This window comes from Stenella coeruleoalba, assembly GCF_951394435.1.
Source record: "Stenella coeruleoalba genome assembly, chromosome: 4".
NCBI lineage: Eukaryota > Metazoa > Chordata > Mammalia > Artiodactyla > Delphinidae > Stenella > Stenella coeruleoalba.
In genome coordinates this window covers 102,305,300-102,326,893 of record NC_137149.1, presented here as the reverse complement: position 1 = coordinate 102,326,893, position 21,594 = coordinate 102,305,300, and the positions used below count along the sequence as shown (strand labels likewise).

The window sequence follows — 21,594 nt, the reverse complement described above, 5'->3', positions numbered from 1 at the left end:
GAGAGACATTCATCAATACCACAAATCTGAATGTACCGCAGGAATGATGACTTCACCAAAGAAGGGCTCATACTGCTACCCACACGAGAAAGTAAAGCAATGGTATTTTCTCGTTCTTTCACTGAGGACAGTCATCACCTCTCAGCCGTTTCTCTGCCTTCTCCCTACCTTACCTTTGAATTCCGCACCTGTAAGCTCAGAGTCAATGGTGTTGATGCAATGCTATATTAAGCTTTCGGGAAGTGGAACAGCCCTAAATAAGGTGTTAAGGAGAATCTAAGTTTGAATGGATCCTGAAGAGATCATCTGCCCCGATGAAAGCTTTTTTCAAGTTTTAGGAAAAAACCTTAAACCAAGATAAGCACCTGACTTCTAAAGAAGGAAGTTTATTCATTTAACAGTGAGTTTTCTAGTTTCCAATGTAAGGTTCTTCACGAGGTACAAGAAATACAACGATAAATAAGACATGGTCCTCTGGCCACTGGAGGTCACAATGCAGTAGGAGTAACATCAATACTATCCCCTAATGTGGTCACCTTCAGTGCTGTCCCACTTGCAATCCGTACTGTTTTTTTTTTTTTTTTTTTTTATAAACCGTACTGTTCTTTACTCATCACATATCTCATCTAGGTCCTCTGTATTGCCATTCTCCTTTTCCTCTGTCACTATCTTGTTACACTTCAAAATTTGCGATGTGATGCTTGAAAGAAGACTTTACTACTTTAAATAAAGGCACCCACTGTCACCCCATGTTAGCATCATGTATTTAAATTTTACATAACATTAAGGCATATTTTATGCCTTACATGTGTCTTGTTAAACAGCTTTGTTACAGCTATAAACAATGACTTGATACAGTCTCATATAAAGTAAGGGCTACTAAAAAATTAATAAACTAGAAAGAGGTAGGTCCATTGAAGGCATGGTAAAAAGAAAATGCCTTAAATCTCCTCTTCAGTGTAGTCCAGATAGCATTTATCGGAGTCACTTGTTGAAGTGAGTCATAATATTCAAGGGACATATTCAAAAGGGCACAGAAGCTGTAGAGTAGATTTTAAATCATCTGCTGATAACCAAGGAAAATATCATGGCTTTAGGTACCACTCTTTATTCAATAGGGATTAGATACCCTAGAACCTATTGGGTTTTAGTGCAGAGAGAATAATTTGCTAACAGAGGGGTAGAGGGCTTTTAATCCCTACTAGCATGTAGACTCTGAATGTCATACCCATATCTGCCTTGACCAGACCCTCCAGAGAGTTGAATAGACAGCATAGGGGTAATAATAAATAGAAAAAAATAGACTGGATGACCAGGAAAAAAATAGCCTAAATGGCCAGGAAAAACTAGAGAGCATATCCAAAGTATGTAGAACTTTTGTTTCAGGTCCTAGTTTTTAAAAAGCAAGAATGAATTTAAGTCAATAGATGGTTCAAGCAAAAATTAAGCAGCCCAGCCTCAGAAATCAGATAATCAGACCATAAAGAACTGAAAAACTAATTTGTTCTCATTTTACAAAGCATTAAAATAATTATATAATAAGCATGAGAAATACATGGTTACTATAAGCAGGCTCTCTGGTGAAAAAAATTATATGAAGATACAATAGTCTGTGAGAATTGAGGCCGGAAAAAGCAAGTCAACTGGGAAACCTAGCCAAGCCATATAATGGAAATCAAATGCATTAAAGGATAAAGGATGATCATGACAAGTCCACTAGGCACATACCAGAAACACAAGCTCAAACAGAAAATACAAGCTGTGAGAAACATTTATTAATGATGCTTAAGTTTATATGTGGAAAAATTCAACATTTATGAAGTTAAGACAATCATTCTATTTTTAGAGCATAATTTTGCCTCTACTATATGGTGTGTTTTGTTTTCCCAAAGATGTTTTCTCATGTTACTCAAAAAGTACTTTCAAAGATGATAAAGAGTGGAGTTACAAGGGAACAACAAGTATGAAACAGCAAAGCTTCAGGAAAAAAACCCACAATATTTTTCCTACACAATTATTCAAAGTGAATGCTGCAGCAAGAATAGGCCATCCTTCATTAGCACTGGTTATGCAGAGGCAAAAAGGAAACATATGGAACTTACACCAACCAATAAGCCTCAGACATGACAGGACTGCTCAATCCACACAGCTTCATTCTTAAAAAAGCTATTTAACAACACTCATGTGAGGCATAAAATATACCTTAATATTATGTAAAATTTAAATACATCATGCTTACATGGGACAATATTGGGTATCTTTATTTAAAGTAGAAAAGTCCTCTCAAGCACCACATTGTGAATTTTGAAGTGTAACAAAATAATAAAAGAGGAGGCGAATGGCATTGATTGTATAAACAATTGTTTTGTATAAACAAACTCACTCTCATGGTTCTATCCATGCCTCAGTGTCCGGTACCATTGATGCTAATGACTTCCAAACCTATCACTCCAGATTAGAGCTTTCTCCCTCACCCCAAATCCATATATCTCAATCCTCTACTGGACTTCTCCACCTGAATATACCATGAGTGTTTCAAATTTAACAAGTTCAAATGGGATTCATCATCATCTCCCACCCTCTCATCTTCTTCCCCCACCCCCCAAACCTTGCTTCCTTTCTGTATGCTCTTCCTTGTTACTGGTAACACCATCTGCCCAGGATCCAAAGCCAGAAAGTCTTTCTAGTCTACTTTCTGTTTCTCTGTTTGATTTTCAACTATTCCTGTATTAGTTTTAGAACCACATCAATGCTACTTCCAGTCTCATCCTTGCCCAGGGGCTACCAGAGTAACCGTTCTAAAATTTAAATATTATCATGTTATTCCAACGTTTACAACTATTTAAAGGTTACCCATAACCTACAGGATAAAATCCAAATCTTTTCATTTATTTTGCTGTCTGGTCCTTCTCAGATGCTCAAATTCATTTTTCACCACTCGCAGACAGGCATCTATCATTTTGAAATAGTTAAAAAATTTTTGATATATGCATAGTGTTTTATAGCTTTAATCTACCAAAAGTCCTCTTCCCTTTCATTTTTCCCAGGGAGTTTCTGTTCATTCTGTGGGATGGGACCCACTCAATCATTTCATCTTCAGAGTCAGTGAAACACAGCTGTCACTCCTCCTCAGTGGCTCTTTCTCTCTGTCTCTGTCTGTCTCTGTCTTTCTGTCTCTGTCTCTCTTGGACTCTGCCTCTGTCTCTTCTCTTTGTATTGTCTCTGTTTCTCTCTTCCTAGATGACAGATAGCCAGACATATATATATCTACACACACAAACCTCTAATACTATGTCAGTGAACTGTATTACCCTAATTTGTTTGTACTTCTTTCTCCTCTGCTAGGCTCTAAATTTCCCAAGAGCTGAAGCTATAATTTATGTATCTTTGTTTTCCAGAACCTGATGTAGGCCCTAATATACGTAGTGGCAAAATTAGTATCTGTTCAAAAAATGAATGAACCCAAGGAAATGTGTACAGACTTCTACACTACAGCACTGTTTATAATAGCAATAAATTGGAAATAACATTCATATCCATCAACAGAAAATGGATACTTAGTCAACTGTGTATTATACAACTAGTGCTACATGTATTTACATGAGCAAATCTCCAAAACGTAATGCTAATCAGAACAAGTTGCAGAAATGTACAGCACGTAGAATTGAAAACATACATAATATTCAGATCTAACAAATCTGGTTGATGGTTGTACAGGTGTTAACATTGTTTTCTTGCTATTTTTAGGCATATTTTAAATATTTCACAATATAAATTTCTTAAAGACTTGGCCATAAAAACATAACAGAGTAATAATAACAATGGCCAGAGACATTTCTTGAAAGGGCCTTTCCCCTTTGTGATATACATATATGTAACCAAGTAAAATTAAGTATAAACAACATATCATTTAACAATATAAAACACGGTTCAAAGGAAATCTGTATTTCTTCATAATAAAGAAAGGTCTTTGATTTAATTGCTCTTTACCTAAGAAGTTCTTTCAGATACTGCTATGGACACTTATTCATGAAAATTAGGAAGTATATATATGTGTAAGAAAAGAATCTCCAAAGAAAAAAAATCAGTCTCTGCTTATCATGTACTGATACTATCAAATGAAAACACTTGGAGATGAAAGATTGCGTAAGTCCATGCAATTACAACAAGCTGAAATATATATATATATGGGTCTCAAGTAAATGAAGAAAAAGAAATTAAACCTTGGGATGCTTCCAGATGCTCATTCTGGGGGGACTGTTTTTGATTAGGATAACATGGGTCAAGGAAAAATATAAAAGTTTATATACACCTTTCACAGCATGTATATCAAGGTACCAGCAACTTAAATAAGCCCTTTAGTGCCAGATGATAAATATTTGTATATTTTCATTTAAAGCATACTGTAGTATTAGTCATAGAGTCATAACATGACAAACTGAAGGGAAGAGAAACTACATTCATTTAGTACCAATCATGTGCTAGGCACTTAATTCTTATAGCAGACTATACCACTAGTATTATTACCTCCATTTTATAATAGTTGAAAATGAAGTCCAGAGAGTTAAATCTGATTTTTAAGGTTAAAACTGAAATTGAACCCAGATCCTCCTTACTTTAAAGGCAAGCTTCTTCTACTACAATACCCTGCCTCATATTTACCCCACAGAATACCATCTTCTTGTATGTGTATCCTTAAAGCCTCATAGTATACCTATTTGTAATAATAACAGGCCTAGCGAATGGGTTACAAATGATACTCATATATCAATTTTGTATATGTTAAAGCTGTTTAATTATACACATGTAAGGCATGAAATATTATATACACATATATGAATACTATATACAGCTTTTGTTATTCACAAAGGTTTAAATGTTAATTTTGGTTTTGAGAATACAAGTAACCATTCATAAGCAAAGAAAAAACTTAACACCAATAAAATAAATATTAAAGGTTCCTTTTGCAAATAATCTTAGGTATTTACAAAGATGATTACAGTTGTTTACTGCAATATTCATAATAGTAAAAAACTGGGAACAATCTAAAAGTCCAACAATCAAGAGCTGAATAAATAAATTACAGTATGCTCATCATATAGAATACTATGGAGTCATTAGAAATCATGTTTTGGGGACTTCCCTGGTGATGCAGTGGTTAAGAATCTGCCTGCCAATGCAGGGGACATGGGTTTGAGCCCTCATCCGGGAAGATCCCACATGCCGCGGAGCAGCTAAGCCCGTGTGCCACAACTACTGAGCCTGTGCTCTAGAGCCTGTGAGCCACAACTACTGAGCCCGTGAGCCTAGAGCCCATGCTCCGCAACAAAACAAGCCACCACAATGAGAAGCCTGCACACCACAATGAAGAGTAGCCTCTGCCCGCCGCAACTAGAGAAAACCCGTTTGCAGCAACGAAGACCCAACGCAGCCAAAAAGAAAGAAAGAAATCATGTTTTAGAATAATGCATTTTATGAGAAAACACAGTGTGGAGCCCTAAAATACAAACTGTACACACCAGGTGAAAGAACTCTTGTAAATATTTAGATTTCCATACGAATACAAAATAGCGGAAGGCCAAACAGCAAATTGTTAGCTGTGGCTGGCTTTGGCTGGGATTATGGGTCTTTCCCCTCTTATTGTCCATGCTTCCTAGGTTTTTACCTTAGGGATATGTTACTGACATCAAGGGAAAAAATCAATAAGCAAGCGCCCTCTTATACATTGATGAAGCTTACTTATTGTAGACCAGGGAGGCTTTGCCTATGTGGTATCTCATTTGGGGATGGATTGTGGGGACTGGAGTGGGGACGGGGAGGAGGCAGAAGGAGAGAGAGAGAGACTGGGAGTGTGGGTAAAGGCCTGAGATAACAAACCCCTTAGCCGAAGTGCCTCCACCTCCCCCAGCTCCTTGCAAAGTCAGACTCTTCCAAAAGAGAGAGAGGCAACAAGGGACTCATCCAGGGACAACAGAGTACACAGCTATGAGCAAAGGCTCATGGTATCATGAGAAGCCACAAATCTTAAGTGAAAATAAAGCTTTTATGAAGTTGGTCTCATGCATAAGTCACATCTTAGATTAATTTATTTACATTTATGATGACTAGTAAACATTGATACTATGTTAGTATCAAAAGTAACCAAAAAGTACATTGATTTAGTTATATAAAAGTTGTAGCTTAGGGCTTCCCTGGTGGCACAGTGGTTGAGAGTCCGCCTGCCGATGCAGGGGACACGGGTTCGTGCCCCGGTCCGGGAAGATCCCACATGCCGCGGAGCGGCCGGGCCCGTGAGCCATGGCCGCTGAGCCTGCGCGTCCGGAGCCTGTGCTCCACAATGGGAGAGGCCACGACAGTGAGAGCCCCGCGTACCGCAAAAAAAAAAGTTGTAGCTCAATAATCAACTGATTTATTATTTCTAAATTATTGTTCATATATGTATGTAATGGCCTGAGAAGGACTAGCATATAAAAATTAGCATATAACATTTATTGAGTATTTGTAATTTGCGAGTCACTGTGCTATGTTCTTTACACAGACTGGCTGGCTTAACAACACTATTGCTAGAGGTTATCATATTTTTCACACTGAAGAGATTGAGGCTCAGAGAGATGGGATAACTTGACAAGGTTATACGATTAGCAAGTGGCAAAACTGGGAGTTAAATTCTGGAATTCTTACTCTAGCAAGGCCTGTGCTTTCACACTACTCTATACCATTGAAAATAATTGACAAAAGTAAGATAAATGACAAATTTGGGAAGGCAGGAAGGAATTCTAAATGGAGAAGCAGAGGCTAAAGGTGAGAAGATGGAGAATGAGAAATAGGATATGGGAGGAACAATAGCTTTAGTGAGACCATGAAATGTGCTGGCATCCACTCAGGAAGCACCCAGGGCTGTAAGTGAGCAAGTTCCACTCCCGAGTTGCGTGAGCTGCCTATGGTGGAGTTGAGTATTTCCACGCCCCGCCCCTTGGAACTTCTCAGTGTCCTGGCATCCTGAAAATTACTAACCTGGCTCCAAGAGGAGGAAATTGATCAGAGGGAAAACTCCGAGTAGGATGATGTGTAATGGGAGTGTGTCTAAAACTTGATAATGTGATGGGAGAAGCAGTGAAAAGAAGTCGGTTGGTCACCTTGCATTTTATGACAAGTAAGTATGAATATCCCACATTACTGAATTACCCATTTATCCTGTTTTATATTACAATGTCTATCATTAAAAGTGTTGCAATAGAGACGCTTCAGTTATGATTGTGAAGGTTCATTCATCATGCTGGTAGGGAGAGCTTAGTGGACAAAACATCACCTATCACTATGACATTCTGCATTCAGAAGTTAATATGCTAGTGGCATTGACTCAGCAGCTTATCTTCTGAATGAAGCCAATTCCACAGAGTTTACTCAGATGGGTGGAGGGTCCTTTGGACAATGTCGGGGAAAAAAGTGCCTATCCTGCCTGGATAATCAAGATTCCTAGAAGTTTTACAAACTGAAGATTTCCCCCAGTTTCCTGGAAGCATGAGATATAGGCCAACCAAAGGTCTTCCACCACACGCTCAGAATTAGTGCCTTATTCTGGCTAGTTTCCCCTGCTTTACCACTAGCCTTACACAAAGCCAATTTAGCCTTCCCCTATTCTATTTTTTTAATTTTTATTTTATATTGGAGTATAGTTGATTTCCAATGTCGTGTTAGTTCCAGGTGTACAGCAAAGTGATTCAGTTTTATATATATATATATATTTTTTTTTCAGATTCTTTTCCCATATAGGTTATTGCAGTGTATTGAGTAGAGTTCTCTGTGCTATACAGTAGGTCCTTGTTGATTACCTATTTTATATATAGTAGTGTATATATGTTAATTCCAACCTCCTAATTTATCCCTCCCCCCACCTTTCCCCTTTCTTACTATATTTTAGATGTCTGTAATAGTCTCTTTACTTTCTTCATCCTGCTCATAATTTCTTAATCTTCCAAATCAAATCAGTCCATTCATCCACTTAATGATAAGAACTATTCTTTTATAAATAAATCTTTCACTTTTATGGCTTTATCAATTTACTTTACAATGACAAAGTAGGTATGCTTAGTAGTCATAAAAATAATGCTGTCACTAAGTGAATCAACCAATATCTCAGACGAATGATTCCGTCTTTATAAAATTATTCTTAAAGATTTATCATTTAAGTTTATATCAATTTGAAGAAATCCTTGCTCCAGTCGTAATCTCAAAATGAACACAGCGCACATTTATTGAGCACCCACTGGGTGTCAGATATTGTTCTAAGCACTTGGCTTAGAAAAAAAGCTAAAACAAAACAAACAGTCCTGTTCCTGCTATAATCTAGTGAAGGTGACCAACAACCATAAACAGGTGTTAAGTGCTATAACCGTGATCCAGGAAAATGTCCTAGAAACAGATTCATGCTCTCTGTGAACTCAGAAGTAGCTATAAGTAGAGACTTGAAGCTCCTTATTTCTAAATACAGTTTGATAATTTGATTTTCAGATTCAAGCTTCTAAATAAGCCCAATTTTTGATTTTTGAAAGTAGATGCTTAGAAAGTAAGTGATACATAGTTAAATCTATAAGCATAGGACTATGGGAATTTGAGAAACTGAAGGGGTGAGATTAATATTAATATAAGTTAATTTTATTAATGCCCCAGGATCTTCACACAATGATTTCCTCTTTTACATCTTTCTTCTTCAAGCCCATTCTGAGATTTCATCATTACATTCTGTACTGTCATCTATCAGACATCATTAATCTTTCTGATACATCACGCACTGCTCCTCCTCTACTCTTCCTGACTTCTAGATGGGACTGCTTCCATATATGCTGACATCCTAGTTATGACAATGATCCAGCCCTCCCTGTTCCAGCTACCTCTGCCATTAGATCGCTATCTCCTCCTTTTTTTTTTTTTTTTTTTGCGTTACGCGGGCCTGTCACAGCTGTGGCCTCTCCCGTGGCGAAGCACAGGCTCCAGACGCGCAGGCTCAGCGGCCATGGCTCACGGGCCCAGCCGTTCCGCGACACACAGGATCCTCCCGGACCGGGGAACGAACCCGCGTCCCCTCCATTGGCAGGCAGACTCCCAACCACTGCGCCGCCAGGGAAGCCCCCTCTTTCTCCTTCTTTAATACCCACTGCTAATTGTATTTGTTATTTCCCACACATAATGCACGATGTGATCATTTTAGTAATATGTCATTCCTATTGTCTGGTTATATAGAATTCCTTTTTTACATTAACTCCTGCTTTCTATATAATTTCACTGTAATTTACCTTTACGTATTTTACGCTTAAATTCTCCAGGTGATTATTAAGGAAGTGGAAATGTAGCAATCTTTAGTTATTTCTTATGAATTCTCAATTTTCTACCCTGAAATTTCCCATTATCCGAATACATATTCCTTCAGCATGACAGCAGGGCTCTGTGCAGGGCTGTCTTCCAGCATTCAGAATACCTTTGTATCTAGTTAGAGGCTTTAGAGCTAGAATACAAGATGGGAGGAAGACCTGTTTGCACTACTTTTGTTCAAAATGTCTTCCAGGTCAGGATTAGGATGGTGTGCAGCCAACTGGCTGTCTGAAGTAGCTACACACCTGACTGGCGCACTCTGGTGGTAAGAGGATACTCTGAGCAGGATGGCTGCTGTACAGAGCCTCCATGCTGTCTCTATCCCTAGGAGCCTGAGTACCTCCTGACTCATTTTCTGTTCATTTTATATAGCCTTGGTCCTTCCTTTCCCTTCTCTTCCTTTATTGTCCTTTTTCTTTTCCCTGTCTTATTTTTAACACCTTGGATCCAGTGCTGATATAGGCCTTTACAAAGGAGCACACAATGAGTCTATAGGAGGAACTCAAGGATGATGATAGTATTCGCATGCATACTTGGGACCTGAGGTTTGATTTAGTCACAAAAAAATGTCATTGGTTCTTGAAAGAGGATTTTAATCACCCATTTGTCATTTGTCAAAGAAAATAACATGAGCATGAATGTACACTGAGGGATTTTTCCCCACTAAAAGAAAATATTCATTCAATGTTATAATTGATAAATGGGAACTAAGGTCAATTGTGAAATAGTCCTTACAAGTTGGTAACATTGAAGTCAAGTAGCACCTTTTAAAGACAGTGTAAATTTCATTCTGTCTAAAGTTAGAGATGAACAAGGACGACCACTCAAATTCCTCTCTACTCATCAAATACTGAGACGGGTGTGTGAATCCAAGTGTTTCTAAAAAGAGGTCAGCAGAGGGCAGACAGCAGAAGCAGGAAGAACTACAATCCTGCAGCCTGTGGAACAAAAACCACATTCACAGAAACATAGACAAGATGAAAAGGCAGAGGGCTATGTATCAGATGAAAGAACAAGACAGAACCTCAGAAAAACAACTAAATGAAAAGGACATAGGCAATCTTCCAGAAAAAGCATTCAGAATAATGATAGTGAAGATGAACCAGCACTTCGGAAAATGAATGGAAGCAAAGATCGAGAAGATGCAAGAAATGTTTAACAAAGATCTAGAAGAATTAAAGAACAAACAGAGATGAACAATACAATAACTGAAATGCAAACTACACGAGAAGGAATCAATAGCAGAATAACTGAGGCAGAAGAACAGATAAGTGACCTGGAAGACAGAATGGTGGAATTCACTGCTGTGGAACAGAATAAAGAAAAAAGAATGAAAAGAAATGAAGACAGCCTAAGAGACCTCTGGGACAACATTAAACACAACCACATTCGCATTATAGGGGTTCCAGAAGGAGAAGACAGAGAGAAAGGACCCGAGAAAATATCTGAAGAGATAATAGTCAAAAACTTCCCTAACATGGGAAAGTAAAGAGCCACCCAAGTCCAGGAAGCACAGAGAGTCCCATACAGGATAAACCCAAGGAGAAACATGCTGAGACACATAGTAATCAAATTGGCAAAAATTAAAGACAAAGAAAACTTATTGAAAGCAGCAAGGGAAAAACTACAAATAACTTACAAGGGAACTCCCATAAGGTTAACAGCTGATTTCTCAGTAGAAACTCTACAAGCCAGAAGGGAGAGCCATGATATACTTAAAGTGATGAAAGGGAAGAACCTACAACCAAGATTACTCTACCCAGCAAGGATCTCATTCACATTCGATGGAGAAATCAAAAGCTTTAGAGACAAGCAAAAGCTAAGAGAATTCAGCACCACCAAACCAGCTCTACAACAAATGTAAGGAACTTCTCTAAGTGGGAAACACAAGACAAGAAAAGGACCTACAAAAACAAACCCAAAACAATTAAGAAAATGGTCATAGGAACATACATATGGATAATTACCTTAAACGTGAATGGATTAAGGGCTCCAACCAAAAGACACAGGCTTCATGAATGGATACAAAAACAAGGCTGTATGTATGCTGTCTACAAGAGACCCACTTCAGACCTAGGGACACATACAGACTGAAAGTGAGGGGATGGAAAAAGATATTCCATGCAAAAGGAAATCAAAAGAAAGCTGGAGTAGCAATACTCATATCAGATAAAATAGACTTTCCAATAAAGAATGTTACAAGAGACAAGGAGGGACAAGGAAGGACACTACATAATGATCAAGGGATCAATCCAAGAAGAAGATATAACAATTACAAATACGTATGCACCCAACATAGGAGCACCTCAATACATAGGGCAACTGCTAACAGCTCTAAAAGAGGAAATCGACAGTAACACAATAATAGTGGGGGACTTTAACACCTCACTTACACCAATGGACAGATCATCCAAACAGAAAATTAATAAGGAAACACAAGCTTTAAATGACACAATAGACCACATAGATTTAATTGATATTTATACGACATTCCACCCCAAAACAGCAGATTACACTTTCTCTCAAGTGCACATGGAACATTCTCCAGGATAGATCACATCTTGGGTCACAAATCAAGCCTCAGTAAATTTAAGAAAATTGAAATCATATCAAGCATCTTTTCTGACCACTACGCTATGAGATTAGAAATCAATTACAGGGAAAAAAATATGAAAAACACAAACACATGGAGGCTAAACAATACATTACTAAATAACCAAGAGATCACTAAACAAGTCAAACAGGAAATCAAAAAATACCTAGAGACAAATGACAATAAAAACACGATGATCCAAAACCTATGGGATGCAGCAAAAGCAGTTCTAAGAGGGAAGTTTATAGCTATACAAGCCTACCTCAAGAAACAAGAAATATCTCAAATAAACAATCTAACGTTACACCTAAAGGATCTAGAGAAAGAAGAACAAACAAAACCCAAAGTAAGCAGAAGGAAAGAAATCATAAAGATCAGAGCAGAAATAAATGAACTACAAACAAAGAAAACAATAGCAAAGATCAATAAAACTAAAAGCTGGTTCTCTGAGAAGATAAACAAAATTGATAAACCATTAGCCAGACTCATCAAAAAAAAGAGGGAGGGCTTCCCTGGTGGTGCAGTGGTTGAGAGTCCGCCTGCCGATGCAGGGGACACGGGTTTGTGCCCCAGTCGGGGAAGATCCCATATGCCACGAAGTGGCTAGGCCCGTGAGCCATGGCTGCTGAGCCTGCACGTCCGGAGCCTGTGCTCCACAACGGGAGAGGCCACAAGAGTGAGAGGCTGGCGTACAGCAAAAAAAAAAAAAGAAAAGAAAAAGAGGGAGAGGAGTCAAATCAATAAAATTTGACATGCAAAAGGAGAAGTTACAACAGACAACACAGAAATACAAAGCATCCTAAGAGACTACTACAAGCACTCTATGGAAATAAAATGGACAACCTGGAAGAAATGTACAAATTCTTAGAATGATATAACCTTCCAAGAGTGAACCAGGAAGAAATAGAAAATATGAACAGAGGCAATCACAAGTGATGAAATTGAAACTGTGATTAAAAATCTTCCAACAAACAAAAGTCCAGGACCAGATGGCTACACAGGTGAATTCTATCAGAAACGTAAAGAAGAGATAACACCCATCCTTCTCAAACTCTTCCAAAAAATTGCAGAGGAAGGAACACTCCCAAACTCATTCTATGAGGTCACCATCACCCTGATACCAAAACCAGACAAAGATACTACAAAAAAAGAAAATTACAGACCAATATCACTGATGAATATAGATGCAAAAATCCTCAACAAAATACTAGCAAACAGAATCCAACTACACGTTAAAAGGATCATACTCCATGATCATCATCCCAGGGATGCAAGAATTCTTCAATATATGCAAATCACTCAATGTGATACACCATATTGACAAACTGAAGAATAAAAACCATATGATCATCTCAATAGATGCACAGAAAGCTCTGGACAAAATTCAACACCCATTTATGAAAAAAACTCTCCAAAAAGTGGGTATAGAGGGAACCTACCTCAACATAATAAAGGCCATTTATGACAAGCACACAGCAAACATCATTCTCAAGGGGGAAAAACTGAAAGCATTTCCTCCAAGATCAGGAACAAGACAAGGATGTCCACTCTCCCCACTATTATTCAACATAGTTTTGGAAGCCCTAGCCACAGCAATCAGAGAAGAAAAAGAAATAAAAGGAATAAAAATTGGAAAAGAAGATGTAAAACTGTCACTGTTTGCAGATGACATGACTCCATACATTAGAGAATCCTAAAAATTCCACCAGAAAACTACTAGAGCTAATCAATGAATTTGGTAAAGTTGCAGGATACAAAATTAATGCACAGAAATCTCTTGAATTCCTATGCACTAATGATGAAAAATCTGAAAGAGAAATTAAGGAAACAGTCCCATTTACCACTGCAACAAAAAGAATAAAATACCTAGGAATAAACCTACCTAGGGAGACAAAAGACCTGTATGCAGAAAACTATAAGACAGTGATGAAAGAAATTAAAGATGATACAAACAGATGGAGAGATATAACATGTTCTTAGATTGGAAGAATCAATACTGTGAAAATGACTATACTACCCAAAGCAATCTACATATTCAGTGCAATCCCTATCAAATTACCAATGGCATTTTTTACAGAACTAGAACAAAAAAATCTTAAAATTTGTATGGAGACACAAAAGACCCCGAATATACAAAGCAGTCTTGAGGGAAAAAAATGGAGCTGGAGGAATCAGACTCCCTGACTTCAGACTATACTACAAAGCTACAGTAATCAAGACAATATGGTACTGGCACAAAAGCACTAACATAGATCAATGGAACAAGATAGAAAGCCCAGAGATAAACCCACACACCTATGGTCAACTAATCTATGACAGAGGAGGCAAGGATATACAGTGGAGAAAAAACAGTCTCTTCAATAAGTGGTGCTGGGAAAACTGGATGGGTACATGTAAAAGAATGAAATTAGAACACCTCCTAACACCATACACAAAAATAAACTCAAAATGGATTAGAGACCTAAATGTACAACCGGACGCTATAAAACTCTTAGAGGAAAACATAGGAAGAACACTCTTTGACATAAATCACAGCAAGATCTTTTTTGATCCACCTCCTAGAGTAATGGAAATAAAAACAAAAATAAACAAATGGGACCTAGTGAAACTTCAAAGCTTTTGCACAGCAAAGAAACCATAAACAAGACCAAAAGACAACCCTCAGAATGGGAGAGAATATTTGTAAACGAATCTACGGACAAAGGATTAATCTCCAAAATATATAAACAGCTTATGCAGCTCAATATTAAAGAAACAAACAACCCAATCCAAAAATGGGCAGAAGACCTAAATAGAGATTTCTCCAAAGAAGACATACAGATGGCCAAGAAGCACATGAAAAGCTGCTCAACATCACTAATTATTAGAGAAATGGAAATCAAAACTACAATGAGGTATCACCTCACACCAGTTAGAATGGGTATCATCAGAAAGTCTACAAACAACAAGTGCTGGGGAGGGTGTGGAGAAAAGGAAACCCTCCTGCACTGTTGGTGGGAATGTAAATTGATACAGCCACTATGGAGGTTCCTTAAAGAACTAAAAATAGAACTACTGTATGACCCAGCAATCCCACTACTGGGCATATACCCTGAGAAAACCGTAATTCAAAGAAATACATGCACCCCAATGTTCATTGCAGCACTATTTACAATAGCCAGGTCATGGAAGCAACCTAAATGCCCATCAAGAGATGAATGGATGAAGAAGATGTGGTATATATATATATAATGGAATATTACTCTGCCCTAAAAAGGAATGAAGTCAGGTCATTTGTAGAGACAGGGATGCATCTAGAGACTGTCATACAGAGTGAAGTAATTCAGAAAGGGAAAAAAAAATATCGTATATTAACACATATATGTGGAACCTAGAAAATGGTACAGATGAACCGGTTTGCAGGGCAGAAATTGAGACACAGATGTAGAGAACAAACGTATGGACACCAAGGGGGGAAAGCAGCAGTGGGTTGGGGGAGTTGGTGTGATGAATTGGGCGATTGGAATTGACATGTATACACTGATGTGTGTAAAATGGATGACTAATAAGAAAATAAATAAATAAACATTAAAAAATAATATAATACATAAATAAATAAATAAAAAGAAGTCAACATAACATTGGGTTTGCCAAAATGTTCATTAGGCTTTGCCATAATGAACTTTTTGGCCAACCCAATATTTGTCTTCTGTGAATATTTCAGCTGCTGCAGCAGTATTTTACTTAATGTTGACCTGTGGTCTGAAAAATTGTATTGCCTCTCTAAACATCTGATGTCTTACTTATGTCAACCCGGTTCAAAAATTTGCACTTGATATCATCTGAATATAATTTCTCAGAAAAATGGGAAATGTGCTTAGCCTTACCAGCTTACTGGTGACTTCTTGAAAAGGGAATATTTCTAGTTTTACTCTATGAAGAGGCAAATTACTCCACCTGAAATCATCACATATATATTCTGACTTTCAGAGAAGGGCCTATATTATAATAAAAAGTGAATTAAACTTGGTTGAAACTAATTTAAACTATTATTATTCTCTTCATCAAACTCAATTTCTTCTGGAACTTTTACCCTCCCTTCATAGTTTGTAAATACTCACCAAATCAAGTGTAAAGCCTAGAAATTACCAATAACATCTAATTGATAAACAAAATGAAAAACGCTCCCATTCTAGTCTTGGATAAAACAAGAAGAGTCACAATTGTCTGCAATGTAGAAATGCTATGTGGCAAGAGTAAAGATAGAAATGAAGGGTAGAATTACTTTGTATGTTTGATTATAAAACAAATTAAGGAAAAACCTAGATCCATTAAGTAGAAGTGCAATAACTGTTCTCTCTGTTTCTACTCCTGCTCTTCTAGACTCAATTCCCCTTGACACAGTATGAATAATATTTTAAAAACATAAGCCAGATCATGTCAATCTCCTGCTCACAGCCATCTTTGGCTTATATGAAAGTCCTTACAGGGTCTACAAGGTCCTATGTGAGCTAGCCCTGGCTACTCTTTCAACAGCATTTCCTATCAGCTCCCCATAACTTATTCATGTTTAGAACCAATCATGTCTGTCAAAGTAATTGTAAAAGTACACATTTATTCTTGTGCTTAATCTGTCATTCCAAAGGCTGTTTTGTTTTTCCACAATGAAGTGATGAATGCTAACATAGGTATAATGGACCAATATGATGACTGCCAAGAGACAGAATGGAAGTCAGTCCTACGTATACCTAAGTCTCCCAAGAAGCTGTTCTTATAGACATGTCAGCAATTAGGGCAGGAATTAGTCTGCTGATGACATTTCACCAAACAACAGCCACTAAAGACTTACCTGCAGCTACTACGATAACATCTGCCAGCAGAGTATGGATCTTCAGTTGTTCTTTGGGAGTATATCTGTGAGCTATTGTCACAGTTGCATCACCTGGAATGCAGAATAACTTCCATTAATGATTACTGAAGTTTTTTTTTTTTTTTTTTAATTTGTGAATGCTCCAATTCTAGAGGACTTCCAGTTACATCCTAAGAATAGGAGAACTGCTTTGAAATTATCAAGTCACTTAGCAAGCAAAAGCTAGATAATCTAGATGACTCAAAATATTGTACCCCTCAATTGAACAGTGGAAAATCAAATGAGATAAATGAAGGTATGTGCTGACCATCATAGGAGAGTTTTAAGTAGAGTCCTAGAAACCCAGGATTTGAAAGTTCTGTATTGACAGGTCAATACATAGATGCAGGGGATACTCACTGGCTTGATAATATGTAAATATTGAAAACAACAAAATAAGTGCACTAAAAATGGCACAATGTACTGTGGAAGCACAGGTGAGAGATTAATTCTGCTTCATCCTGAGGAGGTGTCAAGGAAGGTTTCCTGAAGGAGTTAATATACATTTTTAGGTCATAAAGTATGAACAAGACTATACTAATCAGGGAAAGAATAAAAGAGCATTCCAAGCCAAAAGGATAGCAGGAAAAAATGGACCAACTTTGAAATTATATGTTTAGAAAATGATGACGAGGTCTAGGATATAACAGGAAGTATTCATACATGATTTAATTAAGAGATGTAGGAATAAGAGAGGTTAGCAGTATGAGGGATTCCAGTGCTTAATGTGTGAGCCAAGGAAGGGGAATAAGGGAAAGGCAGTGATGAGGGAAGTCAAAGGAAGGACTTGCAGTAAGAACAGGGCCGTGTAGGACAGTGTTGTCTCTCTTCTCCTCCCAGATAACATGCAAATGCTACACAGTTAACAACAAAAACTGCACAATTTTTAGCAAAACTAGAAGACATATTGTACACAGACTCCAAAAACATGGAAGAGTTACCCAGGATCAGCAGAGTTAGTAGATACCACATAGGGAGAAAGGCAGAAAGAAGTTCAGAGAATAACAAGATGGCCAGCAGTGGCAGGTCTCTGGAAATGACTACAAAAATATACATCCTGAAGGTGAAGGGATCACATAAAATGCAATATACATCCCTCTTATTTGTAGCAGAAAATGTGGGAATAAGGGCAGAAGAAGCCCTCTTGGACCTAGCATAGTTCACAGTGGGTAGTAACACAAAGACTCAGAGGAGCCATTCAAACAGGAAGCAGTTTGACTCTGTGAAAGTGGTGAAGGAAGAATCTGAAGGCTGCTCAGCATGTCCTCCCCAAACCCTAACAGAAGCACCCTGCAAAGATAAGATCCAAGAAAATCCAGCTCATTCCATGATAAGTAATTTTAAAAAGGATTTTACACAGCATCAATAAAAGGATACTATATAAGAATCAGCCCAGGGGAACCTTGATTCTAGTGGTAGTTACATGACTATATGCATTTGTCTAAAGTTATGGAACTATACACCAAAAAAGAGTAAATTTTACTATATGCAAATTTTTAAGTAAATAAAAGGATACATTTTAAAAGTGGCAGACCCAAGGAAAAAAAACAAAGAAAATTTTAAATTTAACAACAAAGTAATAAACTCAACAGAAAAATGTTGTTATGGAAAAGTTGAACATTATGGCCAAACACTATGCCAAACACTTTAAAAATAAGAACTTAGAGTCATACAAAATGGAGAAAAAAGACTTGAGTCCATACAAATTGACCTATAATAGTCAACAGTGAGACACATATCAGTAAAGTTGCTGGATTTTAAAGACAAACAGGAATCCTATGAGCAACCAGGCAAAAATTCAGATTTTTACATTCAATTCCAGAAAACAGCAGAGCAATACCTACAAGAGACCCATGTAAAGAAACTGGGAGCAAGGATTTCATATCCAGTCAAATTGTCTTCCAAGATTAAAGTTTGCAAACAATTTTGAAATTGTAAGAACACAGGAAATATTGTTCCCATGAGTTTTTCCGGAGGAATGAGCTAAAAGATGAACTTTAATGAATCAAAATGTATCTGAAGAAACTGGCAAAAGGACTATTGGAGTGTTTTGAATATATTTAATAACAAAATTAAGGCAAAAAAGTGTGAGGATTGGGGTGACAGACAAAATGTTAAATGCTATTTGCTCTGATTAGGTAGAATTAGTGCAACTAACAAAATTAGAGTAGGAAGGACAAAATTGAGAAAGTTTGCTGATTGCCTTATATTTAATGACTAGAATGAACAGATATAATTTAAAGCTGACCAATCAAATAATAGAAATATGAGAATATTTAAAAGTATAAGGCAAACACACTACAAAGATAATTTTTATTGGCAAATATCAGGTAGGAGACAAAAGAAATGGAATCATGGAAGGAAAAGGAAACATTTTATCATTTCTTCTAATAGAGTATCAACAGATACCGTATAAAGAAATAGAGAACTAAGAGTACTGTATAAAGTTATAATTATTAACTTCCTAAATCTTCCTAAATAATAAAACAACTATATACAAAAAAGAAAAAATATAAAAAGTAAACAAAAACCATAAAAACAACAAAACAGAAGATAATATGACATTTCAGACTGCATATATTTACCATAATAAATATAAATTTTTCTGTTATCTATTAAAAGAATAATATATTAAAATTGACTCACAAAGTAAAGTCTAGTTCTACACTTTATATAAAACACATCTAAAACAAAGCTGTTCAGAAATGTTGAAAATAAAAGGTGGGCAAACATATAACAGGAAAATGACTAATCAAAAAAAAATGATGTTCTTATTATCAAATAAGGAGAAGTTCAGTAAATTTATCAAATAGGATAAAAAGGTACATATTATAATGCAAAGGTGTGATTTAAATGAAGACACGACAATGATAAATATATAAGTAACAAATAAGAAAGAAATCAGTTCATAAAACAGAAATTACAGGAGATACACAGAGAAATAGAAACACATTGAATTTGTTGAATTCAATTAACCTTTCTCAATCCATTACAGGTCAAAGGTATAGAAAATATAAGCAACATAATTAATGATATATATCTGATTACAATATATTAAACTCTGAAAGTAGATCATATATTTTCCTTTCAGGTGCCCAAAGAATATATTTTTAATGATATGACTTTGGCAACAGCAAAAAAGTAATTAATACCAAAAAGTAGATAACTAGATAAACTATAGATATTTTCTCTGATCACAAATCAATAAAGTTATAAGTATTGACAAAATCAGAAATTGAAAAACACTTCCATTGGAAAAAATTTTTAATACTGTTTTGAACAATCCTTGAGGCAAAAGGAAAACACAAAACAACATTGCAGAATTTCTAGAAACATTTATAATAATAGTACTACAGATTAGATCCTATAAAATATAAATAAAACAAAGCTTAGAGGAAAACTCACAGACTTAAATTATTATATAAATAAAATAGAAATTAAAAAATGAGTGAATCAATCATTTAACTTAAAATGTTAGATAAAGAACAATAAAATAAATAAAAGATATTAGAAAAAAATTAATAAACATAAATGTTAAAATGTTTATAATAACTAAGCCTAAAAACTGTAACATTATAAGCAAGGAGAGAATTCAATAAATTAGCCAAGTAAAAATGAATATATAGAAATAAATATGAAAATTAAAGAAAACCTCAACTAAAATTGGAGTTGAGGAGCACCTGTAGAAGGTGCTCTCACTACTATCACTTTCCATTGTTTGCATGCACTGGCCTCTATTTTCATGCCGCGTGGGAAGAACTGTATCTTGCTTTACCAAACAAGAGGAAGTCTTCTATTTCAGGAAGGAAGATTTTCCTTGCCCAGCAACAGACCAGCCAATGAGAAGCCATTGCCACCCTGAACTCTTACTTTCCTCCAGTAAACTTTTGTTTAGAACAGTCCCTCCAAACTATCCCCCCACTTTTCTCTATAAAAGTAAGCTCCCCTCCTTTGTTCTCTGGATTTGCCTATGGTCCACCATAGCTTGCATCTCCCAAACTGTAATTCCTCTGGCTATTCCCAAATAAACTCATCTTGCAGGTATGGTAACTGGCTGTTTTATTTTTAAAGTTGATATAAATACTATCATATACAACAACATGTAAGATGATATAATGAAAGAAAAGACCCCATTATAATAGCAATACAAAAATAAAATACTCAGAAGTAAACTTAACAAGAAGTGTGTAAAATCTATATGGTAAAAGAAAATCTCTAGAACAACACCAAAAGATTTAAGTAAGACTGAGGAACTAGTCATGGTTTTAAGACAAACCATATTCTTGAGTAGGATTCAACATCATAAAGATGACAGTTCCCCCTATATTCATTATACATTGAATACAACTACAAAAAAATGGTATTTTGCTTTTTTCTAGATGAATATAATTTTATTCTAAAGTTAATATGGACAAATAAAAGAGAAAACCAGGAAATCTTTGAATAGGAAGAACAATGAGAGGGAACTCTTTGTACTTGATACAGCAGTCTTTTTCATTTCAGATAATGGTACCACCTTCTGCCCAGATACTTAAAGTCTGAGTTCCCCTTGTTTTTTCTCTTTCTTTCATTTGCTATAAACAATCAACAAATGTAGAGTATATGTTTAGAACCATCCCAAGCCACCAAAATTATGAAGCATCCTCCCATCTCTATCTTAATACAATTCTCCTATATTTAGAAGGTTCCCCTTATACATTAGCAGCCCACTCAAGCATTCTCTTGCTCCAAATGAGAGCCTCCC

General features: G+C 36.4%; 1 protein-coding gene across 4 annotated transcripts in view; it reads right to left on the bottom strand.

Moving 5' to 3' along the window:
- MTHFD2L (methylenetetrahydrofolate dehydrogenase (NADP+ dependent) 2 like) overlaps positions 1-21,594 on the bottom strand; it is a 137,928-nt gene that overhangs the window by 57,794 nt on the left and 58,540 nt on the right. For all 4 annotated transcript variants that reach the window (XM_079920940.1, XM_079920942.1, XM_079920943.1 and 1 more), the window contains exon 6: positions 16,791-16,883. In XM_079920940.1, coding sequence (XP_079777066.1) covers positions 16,791-16,883 — 93 coding nt within the window. The remainder of the gene's footprint in view (positions 1-16,790; positions 16,884-21,594) is intronic.